This window comes from Metopolophium dirhodum, chromosome 1 (genome assembly GCF_019925205.1).
Source record: "Metopolophium dirhodum isolate CAU chromosome 1, ASM1992520v1, whole genome shotgun sequence".
Classification (NCBI taxonomy): domain Eukaryota; kingdom Metazoa; phylum Arthropoda; class Insecta; order Hemiptera; family Aphididae; genus Metopolophium; species Metopolophium dirhodum.
This window is the reverse complement of record NC_083560.1, coordinates 53,247,298-53,271,913: the sequence shown is the minus strand read 5'-3', so window position 1 is coordinate 53,271,913 and position 24,616 is coordinate 53,247,298. Positions and strand designations below refer to the sequence as shown.

Here is a 24,616-nt window from a genome sequence, read left to right as displayed (position 1 = left end):
GAAGGCAATAACTTCTAAAATAATAGTTTCCGGGAAAAGAATTTTACACCATTGTTTTAAGCATATAAAACAAGTTGTTTGAAAAAGAAAAAAATGAAAATCATGAGGGGTTGTTTAAGTCCATTTGTTCCAATACTTTATGCTGATTCGTGTTGCTAAAAAGATATAATATGCTCAATCGTGCTTTACCTCAATTTTTTTGTGCGTCACATATATACTCATATACAGTGTTTATTTCAGACCTTCTATCCCAGGAGGTATCGTACATTTTCAAAGGGTTATGCCGTAGAAGTAAAAATATATTTTTGGGGTGGTATAATTTTTTTTTTTTTTTGGGGGGGGGGGGGGGGGGTTATAATTCACCAACGGTAACCCCCTGAAATAAACACTTTTCTTATATGGTTTTTACATAAAATATATTGTGAAAACCATAATTCGAATAATATAATAGTATAATATAGTATATAGGTACCTATGGAGGTAATGTATATTTATTATTTATAGATATAAGTACATTATTGGTTTTATTTGTTTACCAATTTTATTAATTCATTGAAATATTAAATATATAACCCTTCAATCACATAGGTACATGCGACAAATATACATAAAATATATTTATTTAGTATTAGGTATAATGATGAAGAAAAAATGGGCTGATGATGAAAAAAACAGGCCCGCTTAAATATTTGGAACTTCTATTACAACACTTAAATTACGCCACTGGTATTTAGATGCAGATAAAGTAGGTACCTACAGCTTACATAGTTAATTTTTATTATGGTCGTATATTTCTTTATACGATAGATTATGCAGGATCTATTATCGGAGGGGGCATTTTTCGTAGAATATGGTAAGCACTAAAGTTGTATAAAGTAGGAATAGGTATATTATGTTTTATGTAATGAAAATTAATAAATATTTTATTATTATTTACACCATTTTTTTTCCAATATTTATACTAGCATTTTCCATGCATGGTAAAATGTTGACTTTTATTGAGCTATTATAATAGCCATGATAATTTATTTATATTTTGTAAGTTATTTTACAGTTAGAAATCCATAAAAGTTTTTCTTTTCATAGCTAACATTAGACATTTTAATTGAAGATTCTCCACAAATTGTTCTACCATTAACAAAAAAAAAAGTTTTCCGGAAAATTACGTTATTTATAAACGAGATATTTTTTATTTTTATTATTTTTATCTTATATTTTATACGATTTATATTTAAATCAGTAACCAATCAATGAGGTATGAACGATCATTTAAAATTACCATTCAACAGTGGAAATATTATAGTAGGTGGGGAATTTGAAAAAATTAAAAAAAAAAAGTAAAAATAGGTACCTATGTATACGACTAAAAAATGCACTTAACATCGGTTCCTGCAGTTATAACGATTTATATAAATAAAGATTTCGGAAATGTCAGAAGAAATGAAAAAAAGTGCACTGAATGTTGAAAAAAGAACACAGTTGAAGCGGCGTAGCAGGACGACGAGATTAATAATTGGCTCTTGCCACCCGACGGACAGGAGGAGCCACGGTACGGTGACCGCGTAAAACTGACCGCGTCGGAGGGTCCAAGATGGAAGCCAAACGCTGCCTCCGTGTCTAACAAAATCGAAATTTGTTTGATACAATTGATAATAGCATAAATTCTTAACAATATTTCACTCGCACACAACATAATGGCCTGGAAAATGTATTGTTTTTGTGTTTGATTTGCCGTTCGTCACACGGAACGCCGTCCGCCGTTGCCGCCTGCCCGCCCGCCCGCTATACATCGTCCGCCGCCGCCGCGTCAAAACCGCTTTTCCGCCGCCGCCGACGACGACGGACGGACGACGATTTTCGGTCAACACGGTAACACACGGCCGTCGCCACATAGGGCAGTTGGCCGACCGCGCGAGGTTCTTGTTGTGGTGACCCCGCCGGCAAACCGAATCGTCGCCAACCCGTTCGATTTTGCACGTCGGCGACGCAGCCCACTCGTCTGGTTCGCACTTGGACGTCGCTGGACACGCGCGACACCGTTATGACCGCCGCCACCACCACCCCGTATTTCAGGTAGGCACACTAACGCCATAACAAAATGCTGTAGTCTTCCATATTATGTCGAGTGCGTCGTGTCGCTCGGCTGTGTTACCGCGTACATTGACATATTGTTATCATTGTTGTCGCTAAAGCAAACAACCACCGAGCGGCGGCTTGACCGTCGCTCGTCGGGCGAGATACCGCCAACCTGTAACGGGGCACGTTCCTTGATCGTGCGCCACTTTTCACCTGTAGATTTGGCATTTTATCCTCGCCAACGGTTCAATAGCGGTATTTTACCACACCGTCTGCGTTAGTGTGAATTCCTGTTTTCATCTCGGTCGTTGATGATCGGGTCCAATGATATGTATAGTCCGTAGCCACGGTTATGATCTGCTTTTGTTGCTTGTTAGTGTATAGTTTCTATCAGAACACCTAAGCTTTTATTATTTATTAGTAAGTCATATAGGTAACTGCCATGGTTAGGGTTTATGCGTAATTTGAATAGCGCTGCTTTCAGAGTTTCAACAACTGAAAGGACTAAAAATTAGTTTTGTTTTAATATGGATATGACTTTAAAAATATGCACATTCTAAACCTACGTAGTGACTTTGTCATTGTTATACTAACTCTTAAGTCTTATACAACCGGATATAGCACTAGGATAACAGGATATAGCACTTTATATTGATTTAATTAAAGATAAATTTAATTTAATTTACCTACCTAATTTTACAACAAATCATTATTAGTTGAATAATAGCTACGCACATTTTGGTGTTACTCTAACATTTTTATACACTTAAAATACTTTTTAAAATTAAAAAAAAAGATGTAGAATTTTCATTAGGCATTGTACCTATATGTTACATCATAAATCTAGGTAGGTAATTTCAATATTGTATAACTCTGCTACTGAAATAAGATTTTTATTTTTACAATGAGGCATGAGTAATTTTTTATTTTATTTCTTAGGTACTCATAATTTGCTGTCTTTAAAGATATTTTACCTTGTTTTTATACTTATTATTTGTAGCAGTACCTACCTAGAGTGGTATATTAAAATATTAAGTCAAGCTCATTAACTTCTTTAGCTTATTTGAGTCTTACTATGAAATCAGTTTTGTATATTAAAATAGGTAGATATTGAGTGTATGATACTGTAATGTGATCATAATTTTCCTGGCCAAAAAGGGGTTATTTTTGTAATAAAATGAAGAATTCTGAATAACCGATACTGTAATACTATTTGGATTTTAGATAAGATTTTAAAACTCTTAAGTTGATTTTACTTTTATATAGGTATCTAATGATGAAATATAGTAGTAAAATAACATTTGAATAATACTTTTTATAAAACACATTATACTAGTGGTGGTCAAATAGCTTTGTAATGGGGAGGGATGAGGCTGAGTTTTTAACATGCACCCAGATCATTAAAAACAAGTAATTTTAGGATTTTAGTTAAATGTATCAATTAAAACATAAATTAATTTATAGTAATTGTACCTAAATAAACTAACTAATCAACTTTTTTTTGCCAGTTTATCTGATAGGGGTTATATTTAATATCCCGTGACGAACAGCCATTATAGTCAAGTCATTGGGACAACTCTAAAATAACATGATAACTATACAATTTATAAATATTAAACTATTAAATTAACATTTCAAACATATACACATTCAACTACAAAAAAAATTAGAAAATACCTTAAAATCTATAGTGTATACCGGGGCTTATACCTACTTTATGATATGAATATCTTATGTTTGAACTGTTAATTTAATATTTATTTTATTTATATCTACCTATAAATATTTTCTTTAAGTCTATAGCACATTTAATAAGTACAGTATTTACCTCTACAGCTCTACCAGCGTTATTTATTTTTATAATCAGAAAAAAATCATTTTACCATAAAAAATTGTGGATGATATGAATATTATCTATTGGGCCTTATAGGTTTTTTTTTATATTTAAATTTTAAAGGAAGTTATGAGTATTTTAAAATTGTAAATTTTTTGTGCATTTTAAATTACTCATAACTTGCTTTTAAATTTATATCTAATATAAAAACCTATGAGGTTCACTAGATTATATTCATACATTTAAATTTGATGATAGGTCAATTTGCTCTTAAATTAAACACAAGTTAGGTTAGGTATCATACACTATTTAAATATCTGGTGCAGATCTTGGAGTGGAGCTATCCCCCTCCTAATGTGTGTAGTCTGGTCACATTATGTATGTTAGGTATGTTATAGTTTATATATATATATATACAGAGTCTAAAGTTAAGAGTAGTTTCTGGGTTGTTAAAATGTTTATACTACCTAAGGATAATCCTTAAAAATGGTTTTACAAAAATTTAAAGTATATGTATTATTTATTAGATGTAGTATTTATTATACTTGGACCACTTTTATTTTACAAATTATACATTGATAGATCAGTAGTAATTAATAATTACTAGGGATAGGATTTATATGCATCTGCATGTTTTTAATTTGTATACAACATACATTTATGTTTATTTATTACAACATAAATTAATAATTTTACCAATAAAAATATCTGCTAAATAATTAAAAGTTAAACAGGGGAATTCTTATTTAAAAAACAACAGAAGTTTGTATGGTCACTGGATCATCCATCCTTTAGCCCTCCCTCCCTGACACAAAATTAGTAACACAAAAGATCCAAGCCATAATTCTTAATGTTTACATAGATATTTAATGTTAATAACTAATTAGCAATGCTGTAACTGGTGGGGAGGGGGTCTGGAGAATGTCCCTTAATTTTCAAAAGTAGAAACATTTCAAGCATACAACAAATCAACAATTGGTTAAGGACGATTATGTTACAACAACAGTTCATTGATTTATCTATTACAAATTTTGACTAGATATCACAATTTAAAAGTAATTTAAAATCAGTTAGTTTTAGATAAGTAAATCTAAAAAAGTAACTAAGTACTATAAAACAAAGAAAAAATAGTTTTGAAATAAATAATAATAGGTGGAACCTAGTATATGATATGTTTGTTAATACTTTTTGTTGTTATTTAATAATATATTTTATCAATATTTATATAATATATATTCACAGTATAGAAAAGAATACCAAAAAGAATACATAAAAATTAAAATTAGATGCTAAACTTCTTAATTACTTGAGAATTTTCTAAAGGAACATGGGGTGAGAATTAATTGGTTGGATGGGCATTATTTAGTTGTTAACAATTTTAACTTCAGTTCATGAAAAATCTTTATGTTACAGATTTTATTGCAATCATAAAGAAAATAATTGACTATTGTTTTAAATAAAGAATACCTAAACTCTATGAAGGCAAATTTATTGGGATAATATTTTTAATATTTGTTTTCAATTAATAACGCACTAAAAATGTCTATTATGCAGACATACAGTTACAGTATGTGCTTAACCCGTGATATTACAAAGGCAGTATGTACTCTACCAATGATAATATATAGATATCAATATTATTATGAATGCAGTATTCGCTTTAACAATTTCATAATAATAAAAATAATACTGGTGTATAAATATAAATATAAATTATAATTTTGTTTTATTATTCAATTTATTCATTAATTTTAAATGTTATTAATAGGTAAATTTTTTATAAATGCCTACATAAAATTATATAAATAGTTTTTTTAAAATTAAATGGTATATAAAAAAAAATATTACCTATAAAATATAGGTAATACATATAAAAAAACGAGTTAGTTTTTTTAATAATATATACCTACCTATAATCTTACATAGTATAAAAATCAGATGTAAAATTTGTTTTTATTTCAATATATATATAATATATAATTTTTTAAAAAATATATATAGGTATAAAAAATAATAATATTTTTAGTTAAATATTCTAAAATACATATAAATCATTTTTAAATTTGTTAAAAATTATGTATAAAAACTACATAGGTAGGTATAATCCTTGGTATAATATACTGAATGTGAACAAAAGTAATACTAATATATCTAGGTAAATAATAAATATGGATATTATTTAGTTTGAGTTAATAACATACATTTTAACATCTAACGTACCAACGTTACTTACCAGAGATAAACCAGGAATACCTTTGAAAAAACATAGTTTAAAGCAGTAGTTTCAAAATATTAAAAATAGAAACATTTATTTCTTCATACATGTTGAAATTAAAAATAAATACCTAATTATTAATAAAAAAAACAATATGTAGGTATAACTTTGTAACACCTAGTATTAAATACAGTTATATTATAATAATTATAATCAATAGAAGTAATAAAATATGTTTTCTTAATTTATTTTGTTTGTTTTGAATTTAGTGAAAAAAGTAAATAAGTAAAAAAAAATGTTTTGCGCTCAAACCTTAGACGTATGAATAGGCATATTGGCCTGTTGGTAATTGAGTTTTAGACTCGGTTTTAGAACACTGGTCTAAACAGTATTGGGACAAAATATTCTGGGATAAAATAACCAATGTAAGTATATGGCAAAATATCCAAATAAAAAAAAAATTTAAAAAGAGAACAGTAATAAAAATGACATTATATATTTAATTACCTACATATTTTTAGAGTTATATTAATAGAAAAATGAATTAAATATTTTTTAATTGCTGTAGGTATAGCAAATATGATGTTAGTTTATTACCTACCTCCTTTCAAACAGTTTTTTCCTTAACAATTATCAATACATTTTGATAATCCTAATCATATTTTTTAGAAAGAAATTGTTCATAATATGAATATTTTTATTATTAATTTGAATTGACAATATCTATTTAAATAGGTGCTGCTCTTGTATGTGGACTACTGTCGTGTTTCTGTTCTACTATGCGGTCTACAATACATAATAGACCGCGTAGTATATTAGCATGTCAACAAATTAATTAATGTAGTTATATCCATAGTATAATTAAAAATATGTAATCAAGTCAAAAAATTAATTAATGTAGTTTTTTCCATAGTTTAATTAAAAATATATAATCACGTCAAAAAATTAATTAATGTAGTTTTATCCATGGTATAATTAAAAATATATGAAAATTAACATTTTTATTTCTATACTTACTTTAAGCAACTTTATAGTGGGAAAATACCGTATACAATTACCAATCTTACTTATATATACTACCTATATTATACATTGGTATATTTAATTTTTTACTGCTCTAATATACGGTCTACGTATATGATTGTAGACTACATGCAATTGTTTCATTCAAGAGCAGCACCTTTAAATATTATATATAACTGACACATGTCACCACAATTTAGTTAACACTATTAATTATCTAAAGATAATTATTTATTTATGAAACTTTGTACACAATATATTATTATTTATTGCTATATTATTAAATGTAATTTAAAAATGAACAATGTATTTAACTAAAAAAATAATGTAATTTTTATTAATATTCTCTTTTTAATAGGCTTAAAATTTTTTTTTACTTAGATATTTTGTTTTAAATATTGATAATTTTATCCTTGGAAATTGTAATTCAGTTTATTTTGTAATAGCTTCGTTCTAAACGCAGGTATAAATAATTAAATTATGTTTAATCAATGTGGTAGACTGCTGCAGTCTAGGTACATTGACTGCTGGTAGATAAAATACTATATGAAAGTATGATAAGTATCCTTTCAAATTAATAAAATTATACTTAATAATAATAGTTATTACTTATATTATACATATTTGGCATGAAATCATAAGAAAACAATAAAAACAAAATAAAATAATATTTTCACATGCAAGTTTGTATTAAAGAGTTTAAACCACATTTGGGATTAACCCATGTCAAGAGCTAACTGCTGAACTGAGGTACACCAATATAACGCCATATTTTGTATTAATTGATTAAATTTTTCCCTGGCAAAGTCTGGTTATACAGCTAGTAAACTATATATTTATATTTATATAGGTATTATCATTATCTAATATTCTAATAGAAATATCTTTTTATTTGTTTTAGAACGTATAGATACAAACAATATGGATCATCTACTAATAGATAAATGAATGCTCTCCATTTAGGAACATGTTTACAAACATACAACTAATGATGTTGATTTCTTGAAAATGCCGATATCATTTAAATGGATTGGAAATTTATTACTGTGGGTAAGTAAAAAATAAATTGGTTGAATACAGTTTTAGTATTGTAAGTACCTACTTTAACTAATACATGTATTATAATTGTAATATCTCAGGAAAATTGGTGATGCCGAATTCCAAACTATGTTTTGTGTTGGTGTTATTGCTAATAACTACAACATTAAAATGCAGTTCAGCAATGTCAGTTATAGCTAAATACCCACAGAATACACAGTCAGAATGTTTTTCAAACCACCTACTTCACATGGCTGTAGACAAGAGTTTAGGGGGTCGAGTTTACATTGGTGCAGTAAACAAATTAATACAACTAGAAGGGTCTAATTTAACTGTGGAAACATGTGCCAATACTGGTCCACTTTCAGATAGTCCACAATGTCCAGCAAGTGGTTGTCCAACATCTCCACCCGTTGAAACCTCACTTACTGACAACTATAACAAAATTCTAATTATCGACTTAGAATCTCGAATGTTAATAGTATGTGGTTCTATTTTCCAAGGGGCTTGTAACAAGTATAAAATGTCAAATGTGTCATTACCAGCACAATTTATTTCTATGAGTATTGCTGCTAATACAGAACAAGCTTCTACGTATGCTTTCATTGGACCAGAACACTATAATAATTGGGGTTATTCAAATGTATTGTATGTTGGAACCACTTTTACTAACAATGGAGATTATAGACATGCTGTACCAGCAATTTCAAGTCGCAGCCTTTATAATTTAAATTTAGCAGAAACTTCATTTTTAAAACAATCTTCACTTAACATCAACGTTAATTATCGTGACCGTTTTCTTGTTAAATATATATATGGATTCAACTCGAGCGATTATGCATATTTTGTTGTTGTTCAAAAACATTCACCGTTGCCGGGACAGGAAGAACTAGGATATGTTACTAGATTAGCCCGAGTTTGTATAGATGATGCCAATTATGATAGTTATACTGAAGTTACATTACAATGTATGGTAAAAGAAACGTCAAACTCTGATGATTTGGTGAATTATAAACTTGCTCAAGACCTAAAGCTAAGTAATGCCGGTGAAGACTTAGCAGCTAGTCTTGGTATTGACACCGATGACCAAGTTTTAGTTGGATCTTTTTCACCAAGTCTAGGCATTACTAATGAACCAATGCCAAAATCAGCTATCTGTGCATTTAGTATGCAATACATTGAATCTAAGTTTAATGAAAACATTCACATGTGTTTTAATGGTACCATCAAATATCGTAATATGCCTTATGTTTCTGGACTAATATTGCAAGGAAACTGTCCTACTGCAGGAGTGAGTATAAAAAAATGAATATACAATTAATTCAGCCTTATATTTAATATATGTTCATATTAATAATTTTTTTTAGTCGACTGGAAACATATTAAACTTTTGTGAAATTGGCTTAAAAATATCGGGAACAGAACCAATTACTACACAAGCGGCAATAAATTTTCCCGATCATCTTATTACTTCAATAACATTAGCAACGACAGAAAGAAATACCATTATTTTTTTGGGAACTTCAACAGGAATTCTTAAAAAGGTATAATCAAATTATTTTTATTTAAAAATTAACTATATGACTTAGGTACATTAAATTATACAAAACAATTTATTTTTATTATTTATATGACTAAAAGGTGTTATTATCATCTGCAACACATGCTGTAAATTATGAAGAATTGATCTTGGACAATGGAAATGCCATACTACCAGATACATCACTTACTACTAATGGGGAACATTTATATGTGTTAACACGGAGCAATGTAAGTATTGATTTAAATAATGTTAACAAATTAAACAGATGTATAATTCTTATTGTTCATTTTAAGGTATTGAAAGTAAGAGTAGAGCATTGTTACAGTTTTACTAATTGTTCCTCATGTTTGGAAGCAAATGATCCTTACTGTGGTTGGTGTTCACTTGAAAGAAGGTATAGTTATGTTTATTTTTTAAATAAAATTTTATTTTTTTATTCAAATTTGTGGTTTAAGAACATTACATTGTTAATTAAAATTGCATGAATGATGTGTCTATAATTTGATGATAAATGTATAGTTTAATTTATAAAAAAAATATCTGTATCCATGTATAAAATAATAAATACATATATTATTTAATTATATTATTAACCCTAAATAATTAAATTAATTATTTATATTTTTATATTTTATGAATCCAACTATTAGGTGTACTGTTAGAAGTACTTGTCAAAAAGCAAGCCACAGTTCACCACGCTGGTTATCTCTTGGTACTGGTCAACAATGTATTGATTTCGAACAAATAAACCCTGATCGAATTCCAATTCACCAAATGTCAAAGGTAATTGTTATACCTAGGTATTTGTTGTTGAAAATTAAAAAATTGTAATATATTTAAAAACTTCAAATTATTATTTTATTAATAATGTAAATATAGCATAGGACAGAATGTATTGTTTATTTTATTTTATATTATTGTTCCAGTTACAACTTGTAATCAAAACGTTACCAGAATTACCTGTCGGAGCAAAATATCGTTGTGTTTTTGGCAAAAGTGATCCATTAGATGCAGTTGTTACACAATTTGGATTACAATGCTCAACTCCTTCAATTCAATCACGTCCAAAAATTCCAAAAAACCAAGATCATATTTATGTGTCTTTGTCAGTGAGGTCTTCTGAAACAAATAAAGACTTTGTAAGCAGAAATTTTGCTTACTATGATTGTTCAGCTCATACCAGATGCATGGAGTGTGTTAAATCCCAATGGGCCTGTAATTGGTGTGTCTACGAGAATAAATGTACAAATAATGTATCCAGTTGTCAGCGTATTATTATCAGTGGTGAAAATGTAAGTTAAAATCTTCAACATTTCTCATTTATTTATTTATTACTTATTACTACATTTTTTGTTTCAGAACCCCACTCGTCTTAAAAGCCATGGTGCCATGTTTTGCCCACGGTTTGTTCAACCAGCTCAAAAAATATTACTACCTAATGGTGTTCCTAAAGAAATAGTTTTACAAGTAGAAAATTTACCTAACCCTCAAGTTGGACATACAGGTTTTCAATGTATAATTAACATTGAAGGAGCCAAACTAATGGTTCCTGCAAGGGTAGAAGAAAAATATATCGTCTGTGATAAAACTACTGTAAATTTATATTTTTTTTTTGTGATTGACATTGTTTTGACTGATTAACTTATTAACTATCTATATTTATGTTATATAATTCAGTACTCATATGAAACTAATTCTGGAGAATATGATGCAATGGTCAGTATGGTTTGGAACAGAAACCATCATGTTGATACGATAAATGTGACATTATATAAATGTGATATTCTTGGATCTCATAGAGAACATCCTGACTGTTCATTATGTGTTACACGAAATCGCAAATATCACTGTACTTGGTGCTTAAGTACTTGTGTGTATTCAGAAACATGCTCAGAATCATCTAGCAACGAATGTCCAAAACCAAGAATAGACATGGTATTAAAAATTGTACCATTAATTTTTAATATGTGTTAATATATTAATATGTTAAATTATTGTTTAGATAAAACCTCTTAGTGGACCAATTGAAGGCGGTACTATGGTCACTATTGAAGGAAGTAATTTAGGTCTAAATAGAGAAGATGTTTGGGGAAAAATCCATATAGGTGGTATTTTGTGTCATTTAGTTGATTATGAAGTATCTGTAAAGATTGTTTGTAAAACTGGACCATCAAATGCTGAAAAGTTTGCTTCTATTGTGGTTGGAAATAATGCTGGTCTGACTGAATCATCTGTACATTTCAATTATAAGGTACAGTAGTTAATAAATATAATTTATATTAATTTGTACAATACTTATTGCATGTTATATATTACAGAGTGTTAAGCTTGATAAAGTGACTCCTAGCATGGGACCCCAGAGTGGTGGTACACTTTTAGCCATTAGTGGACATAATTTAAACATTGGAAGCTCAGTGACTGCATTCCTCGACAATTTCCCGTGTACAGTCAATACAACTCATGCTTCAAGCACAAGACTTACTTGTGTGACTTCAGCTGCGAATAGACCCCTGACTGTAAATTCAATGCATTTAATCATTGATGGTTCTAATAGAACATTGGCCAAACCTTTTACCTATCGAAGTGATCCAACTGTTGCTGAAATAAAACCACTAATTAGCTTTTTGTCTGGAGGAAGAATGATAACAGTTCATGGTACAAATTTTGATATTATCCAAAAGCCAGAAATGGTTATTTATGTTGATTCTGACTTCATTCATCCCATCAATAAGACCGTGAGTGTGTTTTTTAAAAACTATATAAATATATAATTTCCTAATATGTTTTATACTCAATTATTTTCCCGTTTATTAGTTAAGATACTATCAATTGTCTATTTATTTTATCTACTGTTATTTTATCTACCTTTAAATTGTTATAACTTATTAAGCCTCGTAAAGATTTCTTTTGATGAAATCAAACAAAGTCGATTGTATATCGCAACTATTACTTTGTACCAAACTAATTTATTTTATTCTTTATCTTATAACTGTAGGTTAAATTTGCTAATGAGAATTCCTTATCTGCTGTACCATGTTTCTATACTACTACTATGGTCATTCACAAAAATACCTAATTTAATACTACGTTATATACATTACCTACCCTAATGACTGACTCTATATGCGATGAAAATTTAATTTTACAAAATGTAAATGAAACTAAAACATACACATGCGACATCATCAATCTAAATTCAATAATCCACAATGAAAATGTTTGTAACATAATGGCAATTAACATTTGCAGTGTTCAAAAGCACTTAGACGAATTCTGTATATTATTAGATAATTCGCCTATAAAATATGACATAATTATACTAGTTGAAGCATGGTTAGGTAGAGATAATGATGATGCTGATATCTATCAATTACCAAACTACTCCATGTACTACACTAAATTAAATAAAAACCAAAACGACGGTGTTATGGTCTATATAAAAAATTCTTTAACTTTAATCTCCACTTTAGAATTACGAACACAATCTCATACTGTCCTGGAACTTCAAATTAAAAAAATGGAATACTAGCTTTTTAATCTACTCAATTTACAGATCCCCTAACAATGACGTAGAGTTGTTCTTAAATGAATTACAAAATATCGTGTTGGAAAAAGCCAAAAAGTTAAATGCTGACTTCAAGATATTAATTGGGGACATAAATTTAGATATATTACGTACTTCGTCAATTTCAAATAAATACCTCGATCTCTTAGCTGAATATGGTTACTTTAAAATGATAGATACCGTCACTAGACATGTCTTTAACTCTTGCCTCAATCACATATTTATGAAAAGTAAAACAATAAAATATTCGAAACCAATAGTCTGTCCAATTACAATATCTGATCATTATCCAATACTTCTTAGTATTGGAAATGTAATAAGTAATAGAAAAAATAAACCAGATCCTCTCTCAATCACTACAATAAATCATTCAATACTATCAAATTTAATTTCAAGTCAAAACTGGGATACTGTCTTAAAACACTATGACACAAATAATGCAACTGAATCTTTCATTAACATACTTAACGACTTAATAAAACAGGCGTCTGCTAGCATTAAAATCTCTTCGAAATTAAAGAAAATAAAACCATGGGCCACCACTGAATTAATAAAAGCAATTAGGGATAGAGATCAACTACACCTCAAAGTAAAAAAACATAATAATAATGACAGTCTAAAAAAATATTATAAAAGTTTCCGAAATAAAGTCACACAATTAACTAGAAATGCCAAAAATTTATATTATAAATCGGAATTAGAAAAAGCCAACGGCAACCCTAAAATGTGTTGGAAATTAATAAATAATTTTATCGGTAGAGGAAACAAACATAATCGTACAATAAATACTATAATACATAATGGTACTGAATTAAATGTAAAAGAAAATGGAAACACTATCTCAAATAAATTTAATGACTACTTTATCAATGTGGCATCAGATCTACTCACCAAACTAAAAAATCAACAAAATGTAACTCCAAAATTACCTACTATTTTAGATATTAACACTCCTAACAAATCTATCCTCAATCTATTCACTCCCACCAATGAACTTGAAATCACAAATCAAATCTCAAAACTAAAAAATGGTTCTTCGCCTGGTTTAGATGGTATTACGGTCAACTTATTAAAAGAAAATAAACTTGCACTAGCCTCTCCCTTAACACATATTTATAATCTTAGTCTTTCAAATGCAACAGTACCAGATTTATTCAAAATGTCCATCGTCACTCCAATTTTCAAAAAAGGTGATACAAATGTAATCAATAACTACCAACCGATCTCAATGATTTCAAATATTGCAAAAATATTTGAAAAAATTACTAAAGATAGACTTGTTACATTTCTAGAATCAAACAACTATAAACATAAATCTCAATATGGTTTCCAAAAAGATAAAGGCACGGATCAAGCCATTGCTAAAGTGACTCAATTTATTTATAAATCATTAGATGAAAGTAAAAAATGTGCTACGGTCTATTTAGACCTCGCTAAGGCTTTCGACACTATTGATCATAGCATACTTTTACACAAGATAGAACAACTAGGATTACGTGATAGAGCTTTACTACTACTCCGTTCATACTTAAGTGATAGAAAACAGTGTGTTAAAATAAATGAATCTATTAGTTCTTTAAATATTGTAAAGTGTGGTGTACCACAAGGTACAGTTATCTCCCCGATACTTTTCAACATACAGCTAAATGGTATTCACTCTCTCCCCTTAAAAAGTAAAATAATCTGTTATGCAGATGACACAGTTATGCTATGTTCAGGTGACTCATGGGACAAAATATTTAATATGATAAACCTCGATTTAAAATTGATAAAACAATGGTTAACTGAAAATAATCTATTTTTAAATTTAGAAAAAACATGTGTTGTACCTCATGCCTTAATAGATAATAGACTACCTACTGAAACAAAAATAAAAATTCATAATGACACCTGTACACAGTTAGAAAAACATTGTTTTTGTGAATCAATAAAGATTGAACATAATTTTAAATATTTAGGTATTGAAATCAGTAGTAATATGAGATGGAAAACTCATATTGAACAATTACGAAAAAAGCTTCAAAAAATGATGTACATATTAAGAAACTTAAATAAAGTTCTTACAATACCAAAATTACGTCAAGTTTATATAGCGTTGGTGGAATCAATAATTTCTTATGGTATAATAGGCTGGGGTGGTGCTTTCGAAAATACTATAAGTCATCTACAAATCTGTCAAAATCAAATTATTAGGCTATTGTTAAATAAAGACCGTATGTACCTAACAAAAAATTTATATACTGAATTAAACGTCCTTCCTGTAAAAAAAATATATTTAAAAATAACCGCTATATATTTAAAAAACCATAATCTATTGCAACCAATAATGCACGGAGTCAACACAAGATATGCGAAAAACCATTTTCTCATAGAAAAAAACAAAAAAACCACAACTAACAGATATTTTGAAATAGTTGGTACCAAACTGTATAACGAAATACCACCTTCTATAACAAACCTCCCAATAAATTTATTCAAAAAAAACATTCTACAGTGGCTATTGAATTCTCCTTACGAATATAATGTGTAATGATATCACTGTACTTATTTAAACTGTTTAATTCTATTATTAAGTAACACAAATTGTATACACTTTAGATCTTCATACGCTAATTTAATTTTGTAATTTGTAATCTTTTTTTTTCCTGTAATCTGTATACGCAATTTATTTTTCGAACTCCTGGGCCCATATAATTGTACATACTTATTAAGTGTATATATTTTTTACAGGAATGTATAGTTCTTAATTCAGCTCAAATGGAATGTCCGTCCCCTTCTGCTAACGGTCAATTCTTGAAAAATATAAAAAGTTATCGGAAGCGAAGAAGACACGCTACTAATGGAAAATACTTAGATTCTTATTTGACTTTGAAAATTGGTTTTATTATGGATAATGTTGCAGCTGTAAAAGATTTAGAAAAACATTTGAAAGTCTTACAGTCTCAAATTGTTTATGTGCAAGATCCAAAATATTTCCAATTCTCAAACACTATAAAGTCATATAAAGGCGATACATTAGTTATAGAGGTTAGTAAATATAATATGGAAATAATATCATTCATATAACAGTATAATAGTATCCATATTTACTTTCTTTAATTCCTTTAAATTATTCTTACCTTAATATTTTAACATCTATACTAATTCATCTTAATACAATTAAATTATCTGCTAGTTTTTGTTTCTTATCTTTAGTACAACATTTTAATCTATCCTATTTTACGTAAATATGTTTATAATTTATTCTTATTATTAATTAGGGTGAAAATTTGAATTTGGCTTGTGATGAATCTGATGTTAATGTGACTATTGGAATGGAAGTCTGCAACGTTACTTCATTGGCTAATACGCAATTAGTTTGTATTCCCCCTCAATATCAACCACAATCTATTGATGATTTTGGTTCACCTACCAAAACAGGATTACCTTTAGTTGTGGTAAGTTAATTTTGAATTAGTTTTAATATAATAGTCAGAGCTCAAAATCCTCATGCATAAGCAATTAGCAAATATGTTGATTAGGAAACCTCGTGTTAACAATTAATTTGAAACAATTATATTGTCATTACATATCAAATGCAATAAATTTAATTTATATACAATTTTGAATGATATACTTACATATAAATAGTTGTTATTATTAGCTCTGATAGTTATCATTTAAAACTTATAATTTATATAATGCAATCATTTTGTATAGCCATGATTATTTTAACTAAAACAGATCTTAATATAATTGTATGCTTTATATATTTAGGTTCGTGTGGGTAAAAAACTAAGATTCAATGTGGGATACTTGCAATACGATGTGTTATCGACATATTCATTTTCACCTGAAGCAATTGCTGGTGCAGTAACAAGCGCCTTATGTATAATTATAATTTTTTTCATTATATTATTTTTATACCGAAGAAAATCCACACAAGCTGAAAGAGAGTATAAACGTATTCAAATTCAAATGGATACGTTAGAAAGCAATGTCCGGTCTGAGTGTAAACAAGGTACAATCACATTTCTTTATTTTGTTTTAATTTTAATTTTAAAATATACATATATTTATTTTTGCGTCTTGGAACATTATTCTATATTAATTGATTGATTTTTATTAATAATAAGTAATAACTATTAATCCGAATAATTAAAATAATTTTTCCCTAAAAAATATGCTTAATATTGTTTTACAATTGTATTTTTTACAATTTTAGCTTTTGCTGAATTACAAACCGATATGACTGATTTGACAGCAGATTTAGAATCTTCTGGTATACCTACATTAGATCACAATGAATATATTTTAAAAGTATTTTTCCCTGGAGTTCGAGATCACCCTATTTTAAATGAATCAAAGGTAAGAAATAAAAACATTTAACACAAAAAAATATATTTCATTATTTATTAATCTATATTGTATACTTATTATAGGTTGTTATTGCTGGATCAACAACAAATTATGATGCTGCTATGATGCAATTTGAGCAGCTAATAAATAATAAACATTTTGTATTATCATTCATTGATACTCTTGAATCTCAAAAAACTTTTAGCATTCGCGACAAGTGAGTATTTTATACGTCTTATCCTAATTACACATTTTTATGGTTTACTTAACTTTAATTTTAATTTTTAGAGTCAATGTGGCTTCTTTACTTATGGTTGTTTTAATGAACAAAATGGAATATGCAACTGATGTCTTAAGGAGTTTATTACTTAGACTGATTGATAAATCTGTGATGTCAAAGCATCCACATCTAATGCTACGAAGAACTGAATCTGTAGTTGAAAAAATGTTAACCAATTGGATGGCACTCAACATGTATAAGTATCTTAAAGATTATGCAGGGTCTTCTTTGTTTTTACTTTATAAAGCCATCAAACATCAAGTAGAAAAAGGTCCAGTTGATGCATTGACATATGATGCTAGATATAGTTTATCAGAAGACCGTTTACTTCGAGAACAAATTGATCATCGTGTTGTTGTGAGTACAACTTAAACAAATAATATTTGTTTGATTATTTTATTATACCTGAATAAGCTACACTTACATATATATTTCAGAATTTATATGTTATGCAAGATGAATTAGATGATAAAGTGCAATGTAAAGTCTTAGATTGTGATACCATAAGTCAAGTTAAATCTAAAATTCTTGATGCTGTTTATAAAAATACAGCATTCTCTCTTAGACCATCTGTTTATGGTGTTGATTTAGGTGAGATTAATTTAAATTTGATATGTTTACTTACTGTTTTATTAATAATACTATCATATATTATTTATAAAGAATGGCGCCATGGGCGGGGAGGTCACCTTACACTTCAAGATTATGATGTTACTACCAAAAACTTGTGTGGATGGAAAAAGTTAAACACTCTTGCACATTATGGTGTAAAAGAAACAGCAGTAATGACCCTTATTCCACGCCAACATGACACATACAATAAATCTTGTATGCAATCGTGCCATAATTGTAATTAATTAGAAATAGTCTAGTTATAATTTCAAAATGTATTAAAATAATTATCATTTAGGTACATCTGGATATTATTCTGGTCCCATTATATCAACAACTAATGGAGGTATTGAGACCGGTTCTAGTTCCAATGGTACTATGTATCACTTGATTAGATCTACTGATTCACAGCAACAATATCATTCAAATAAAATGCCTGAAAGAACCCATAAGGCGATTCCAGAGATATTTTTAACTAGATTATTGTCAACAAAAGGAACAATACAGAAATTTGTTGATGATTTTTTCTCAACAATTTTAGCAGCCAATGAAACTCTTCCACCAGCTGTTAAGTGGTTGTTTGATTTGTTTGATGATGCTGCAAAAAAATACAATATAATTGATCCAGAAGTTGTTCATTCTTGGAAGTCCAACAGGTACTTACAAGATTTTTTTAACTATCTAATAGCTTTTTAAACAATTTATAATTTTTGTTTAAAAGCAATGTAAACCTATTCAATTTTAATTTAATTTTCATAATTGTTTTTCTAAATTAGTTTTAATGTTTAATTTACAGTCTTCCATTGAGGTTTTGGGTGAATTTCATTAAAAATCCAGATTTCATATTTGATATTGACAAAACTCCTACAGTAGACTCTTGTTTGTCAGTTATTGCTCAAACATTTATGGATTCATGTTCAACTTCTGATCATAGATTAGGCAAAGATTCGCCATCAAATAAACTTCTGTTTGCAAAAGATATACCACAGTATAGAGAGACTGTATTAAGGTATTAATAATTTTTAATATTATTATAATACATTATATTACATATAATACATATTATTATATACATATCATTTTAAATTTATAACTGTACATATATTATAGATTGTGTTATTAGTAGTTACATGATATAACAATTTTCTTACTCAAAAATAAATAGTACTGACTTATTTAAAATTAAACTTAATATTAAATGTTATTATTTTGTATTCAGATTTTATAGCGACATTCAAAAATTACCTCAAATAACTGATCAAGAACTAAGCACAACTATGCAACAGTTATCTGTTTCACATTTTGGCCAATTCCACATAGTTTCTGCTTTGAAAGAACTGTATATTTATGCTTCTAAATATAATGATGCAGTAAGTTTTCATTCTTAATAATAAACTATGACTGTAGTTTATTAATTTATTATATTATTATCTAGATTTTGGATTCATTAGAGATGGATCCTTATTGTCAAAAGATTAATCTCAGTCATAAATTAAATAAGGTGGCTGGGACACTTGAAGGTGATGAAGCGGCCATATGCTGACAGTAGACTGATTATTTACTTGCGACTCTATCCTGTGATAAAGATGTTTTAATGTGTACAGATTACGTAGAAATTATATTGACTTTTTTAATAATATTTATATACAGTATACATATATTATATATAGACACATAATGTTTTTAATATTACTTGCTATTTTAGGCAAACTTAAGTTTACGATTGACCACCAAAATCTATACGACTTAATATTTGTTAGGTTGTTAAATTAATATTGTAGTTATTTTATTGTTGAGCTGATCAAAACAATTTTATTTCACTATAACACTGAAGACCGGCCTTGGCTTATGTACATTTTGAACTTTTAGTCTGAAAAATTAAATAACACAACTTCTTTTTTAATATTCCTTTATTTTTTTGAAAACTTAACTTTATTTCAGGGCTTGAAACCGATTACCGGAAATTATTGGAACCTAAAAATTGCTTACTGTTTTTTTAAACACATTTTTATTCCCGGTTACCGTGTTTATTTTTCAGTTAACATAAAATATTATGATATCATAATAAGTATTAACTGGGTACCTACTACCGTTACGTATGAACTATAATATGTTTAATTTATTTTAGCTACATAAATAATGATTAGCTTGTAGCTCCTATAATGGTTTAATAATTAATTACTTCTTAAAAATATTCTTTAATTATACTACATACTTGTAATACATCTGTTCTTAGAAAACTAATATTCTATCGCTTATCAAGAACTGAAATTTTTTCGAAACAGTTACCACTTATTCGGTAACCTATAATATGGAATGTAGTACCGGTAATAGGTTACCGCTAACACCAGGACTGGTTTTAAACCGGTAATCGGTATCAATATTTTTTTTGGTTAACACCAAAGCGTTGACTGATAATTTTGATAACGGTTTCAATCCCTGTTTTATGTGTAATTTTTTTTATTCAATATAATCATTATTATTTTAATATTTCTAATAAATTCCATTCAAAATATGACACTTCAATCAAATTAATTTGAGATTTATACATATTTTGGTTTTATATTTGTAACATAGAATATCTTTCCCAAACAATTTAATTTTTATTATTAAATCTGAATTTTCGCTTTTAATAATCTTAATTTTTTTCATTAATTTTGACTTATTTAATAGAAAACAAATTGTAAATAAGGGAAGTACAAATTGGTATACATATTGCTATTATGACTAATATTAATATTTTTTTTATTGTTCTTTAATTAAACACTGAGATAATTTTTTGTTTCTTACTTTTGTACTACTAATATAAACTATAAATAATAATTAAGTTAAAATATGTTTTTGCGTGGTCAAATAGAATTTACATAAAATTTTAATAAGTTTATTTTCTGATTCCGTCCTGATAAACATGTTAAAAATATGTGAAAACAGTGCAAAAACATTTAACTAAAAGATTATATTCTAAAAGAAATTGTGTTATTAAACACGTCAAATCATAATGAACATTTTGTCTTTGCTCCGTCTATAAGTGAATTTTTAAATTTTATTAACATAAATGTGTAATTATTAAGTTACTACTTATTATTTTTGATTAAAATTTGTTTGACTTAAGTATGTATGTATGTATTTTTATTTTTATTTTTTTTTTAAATTTCTATCAATGTTTAGAAGGTTGTGTTAAATAAGTTCAGTTCCCATTCAATGCTTATTGTTCTGCTTGTGTTGCTTCAATTCATGTATTATGACAAAATCTGGCGTTTTTATAATTGTTTCCATATAATTTTACATTGCATTTATACGTGTATAATATTTATTTTAGACAACTACTTAATCTATTTAATGTATTTATGGTCTGATTATTGTACACTGATGGTATCATTTTATATTTCCCCTCACATTGCTGTCGATTAGTAATCAATAATGTATGTACAGTATTTTAACAGTTACACAATAAATATATTTTAGTGATAGAAATGTATTATACGTTTCTTAAATTGATTTATGACATTTTGTTAAAGAAATATTTTTAGTATTTTTAATTATTTTTCTTCTTATTTTAATATTTAATTTCTTAAACTAACCGTTGCAGTAAAACTGGACTGTTAAAATATTGTACACCTATTTATCTTAGTTATATTAAAATCTCTTAGATCTCACTAACTTATGTCTATTCAATTATGTGTCATATGAACAAATTGTACTGTTGCATTTATCTGTACTTGTATTCTTAATAATCTAGCATTTTGATGACTTCAAGCGTATAAAATCAAAACAATTCTCTATTTCTTTAGTGTAAAGTGTATAAATATTATTTTAAGATTTAGTATAAATGTTAAAATGAATTACATATATTAATATATATAATATATATATATGTGTTTGTATATATTATATATATATAATAAAATATTATACTATTATAATGTGTTCAAAATGTTTTTTAGGAAAGTATTTTACACAAAAAAAATGCAAATTAAACATTGATCTAAATTTATTTATTATTAGTATTTTTATAATTATTGTTGTATTTTGGTATAATAGACAATAAGTAAACTTTGTCAAACCAATCCATAATTATCTGTAAATTGTAAATTCATCTTTACCAATTTTCAAAAAGCTGTATATAAATCCTACATATTTCTAATATCAAATATTGTTTAAAAGAAATTAAATACAATAGTGCACTTATTTCTATAGAAATATTATCACCGCACATATTTATGTATATTGTATGTGAATACAATTATACCTACATCACAAACTCAGCATCATAACTTGCAGGAAAAAAATAGTTTTCTAAATCCAAAAAAGATTAAGTTGATTAATAATATATTGTATTCATAAACATTTTAGATTATATTGTATTGTTGAACAGTTGTGTGTTATGGAGCATTCGACATTTGACTGAATTATAGCCTTTCTATCTTAGTGGCAATTTATTAATATTAAGTTATTTAAACTAATACTCAAGGCATATTATATACAAATATACAATATTCATCAAATAGACAGTCAATAAAATTGAATGATTCATAGCACACAATTAAATTGTAATCAACACACAATACTAAATATTAATGAATTTAAGACAAACATTGATTTTTTTTCTACATATTTATAAATTATTGTATTAATGTATATTGTTAATTATGTACATAAAGCAATTATGTTGAGTCATTTTTCTTAAGTGTATTGTTGATCCGATAATTAATATCAGATATACATAATTATATATTATATGTTTAATCTATATTCTCTAACACTGTTCCATAAGGTAATATGTAATATCATTAATTTTGATATTAATTATTTTGGTGGTAAGCGTCTAATGAAATCTGTTGGTAGATATGGTTACTTGTAACATTCAATTGTATTTATTTAAACCAATAATGAAGCAATATATGTTTTAAATCCTTTTCACTGTGACAAAGTTTGATTAAATCAAACTGCTTAATTCATCTAAAACTAAATTATTGCTAAATTGTTTTTAGTGTTTGCAAGATGAATTAAATATCAACGAAGTGCCCAATTTAAAATATGTATTCAATATACAGTCGAGTCTCGATAACTCGAATTTTTTTTTGTCCCTAGGAAATTTTTTTAAAAAATTTGAGGTATGTAACATTTTATGAATTAATAGTAAGCTAATGGTTCTTTAACCTGATTTAGTGGCCCACATTTGATCCATTGAATTAATCAATTTTCGTATTCAACTTTGCACTAGTATTATAATTATAAATATTAGTGTATTTTGCCTGTACAATGTCACTCAAACTTAGAAACTTTTAGTTTATTTTGGTGTTTATTGCGGATATGGATAAAATAGGCAGTAAATGGATGAAAGACGTTATGAAATAATAGAATCATACGTCAGTGTCGTAAACAATATAAGTGGAAAAGCAGTAATGTTGTGTAAGATAATAAAAAATAACAAATGTTCATGCCAGCTGGAGTAGTGATTGATTAATTTTCTTGAATGACCTATCCCAGCGAGCGTGGGCTTGACTGTTTGTCTTTCAGGCATTTTTTTTTTCTTTTGATAGTATAGCGTCTGAATTCGCCCAACCTGCATTACCAAAGCTCAGTGAATCTTAATTATTGTAGCTATATCTGCTGGATTCTCTGCAGTGCCCACATGTCTAGGTGTACTTGGTCTAGGTACCAAATTCACGACGTGGATTATAAATCCAGTTGTTTCATTTGGGATCCAGTATTCCAGTGGCGTATCTATGAAGGGGGAGGCGATCCCAGCGTTAAACCTCTTCTTTGCACTTGATAGCGGATGCACTTTGTAATACCCAATCCCTTACCGATAGAAGAATTATCCCCGGGTATTCTGAGGGTACCTACAACCTCCCTCTTTCACGGGAGCATCATCCGGTTTTACCCGAGAATCCTTGATTTCTAACAGTGGATCCTGGTTCACTCCAGACAATTTTTGCTACCTACAGAGATTTATCGGCTAGCTCAAGCTGCTAATCTCCGGAGGCCTTGCTCTCTCGGTAAAACATCGTTTTGGCTGGTGACTGTCCGGTTTTTTGGTTCTCTCTGCTTAATACGGATAACAACACGTGTGACAGGTAGACATTCCA

At 27.9% G+C, this 24,616-nt stretch overlaps 1 protein-coding gene across 2 annotated transcripts; it reads left to right on the top strand.

Moving 5' to 3' along the window:
- The first annotated feature begins 1,685 nt into the window (after positions 1-1,685).
- Positions 1,686-23,261, top strand: LOC132933798 (plexin-B). 2 transcript variants are annotated; one of them, XM_061000077.1, is made up of 24 exons: positions 1,686-2,073; positions 8,050-8,198; positions 8,288-9,477; positions 9,554-9,730; positions 9,828-9,956; positions 10,023-10,123; positions 10,380-10,512; positions 10,656-11,021; positions 11,089-11,322; positions 11,407-11,664; positions 11,732-11,980; positions 12,048-12,464; positions 16,025-16,321; positions 16,555-16,731; positions 17,051-17,294; positions 17,499-17,641; positions 17,716-17,849; positions 17,921-18,269; positions 18,350-18,503; positions 18,576-18,740; positions 18,823-19,180; positions 19,321-19,533; positions 19,744-19,894; positions 19,960-23,261. In XM_061000077.1, the coding sequence occupies exons 2-24, from the start codon at positions 8,174-8,176 to the stop codon at positions 20,065-20,067; spliced, it is 5,772 nt and encodes a 1,923-aa protein (XP_060856060.1). In that variant the 5' UTR covers positions 1,686-2,073; positions 8,050-8,173; the 3' UTR covers positions 20,068-23,261. The 2 variants fall into 2 exon arrangements, with proteins under 2 accessions (XP_060856060.1, XP_060856059.1); XM_061000076.1 differs by having other exon boundaries at positions 18,576-18,761.
- The last annotated feature ends 1,355 nt before the right edge of the window (positions 23,262-24,616 follow it).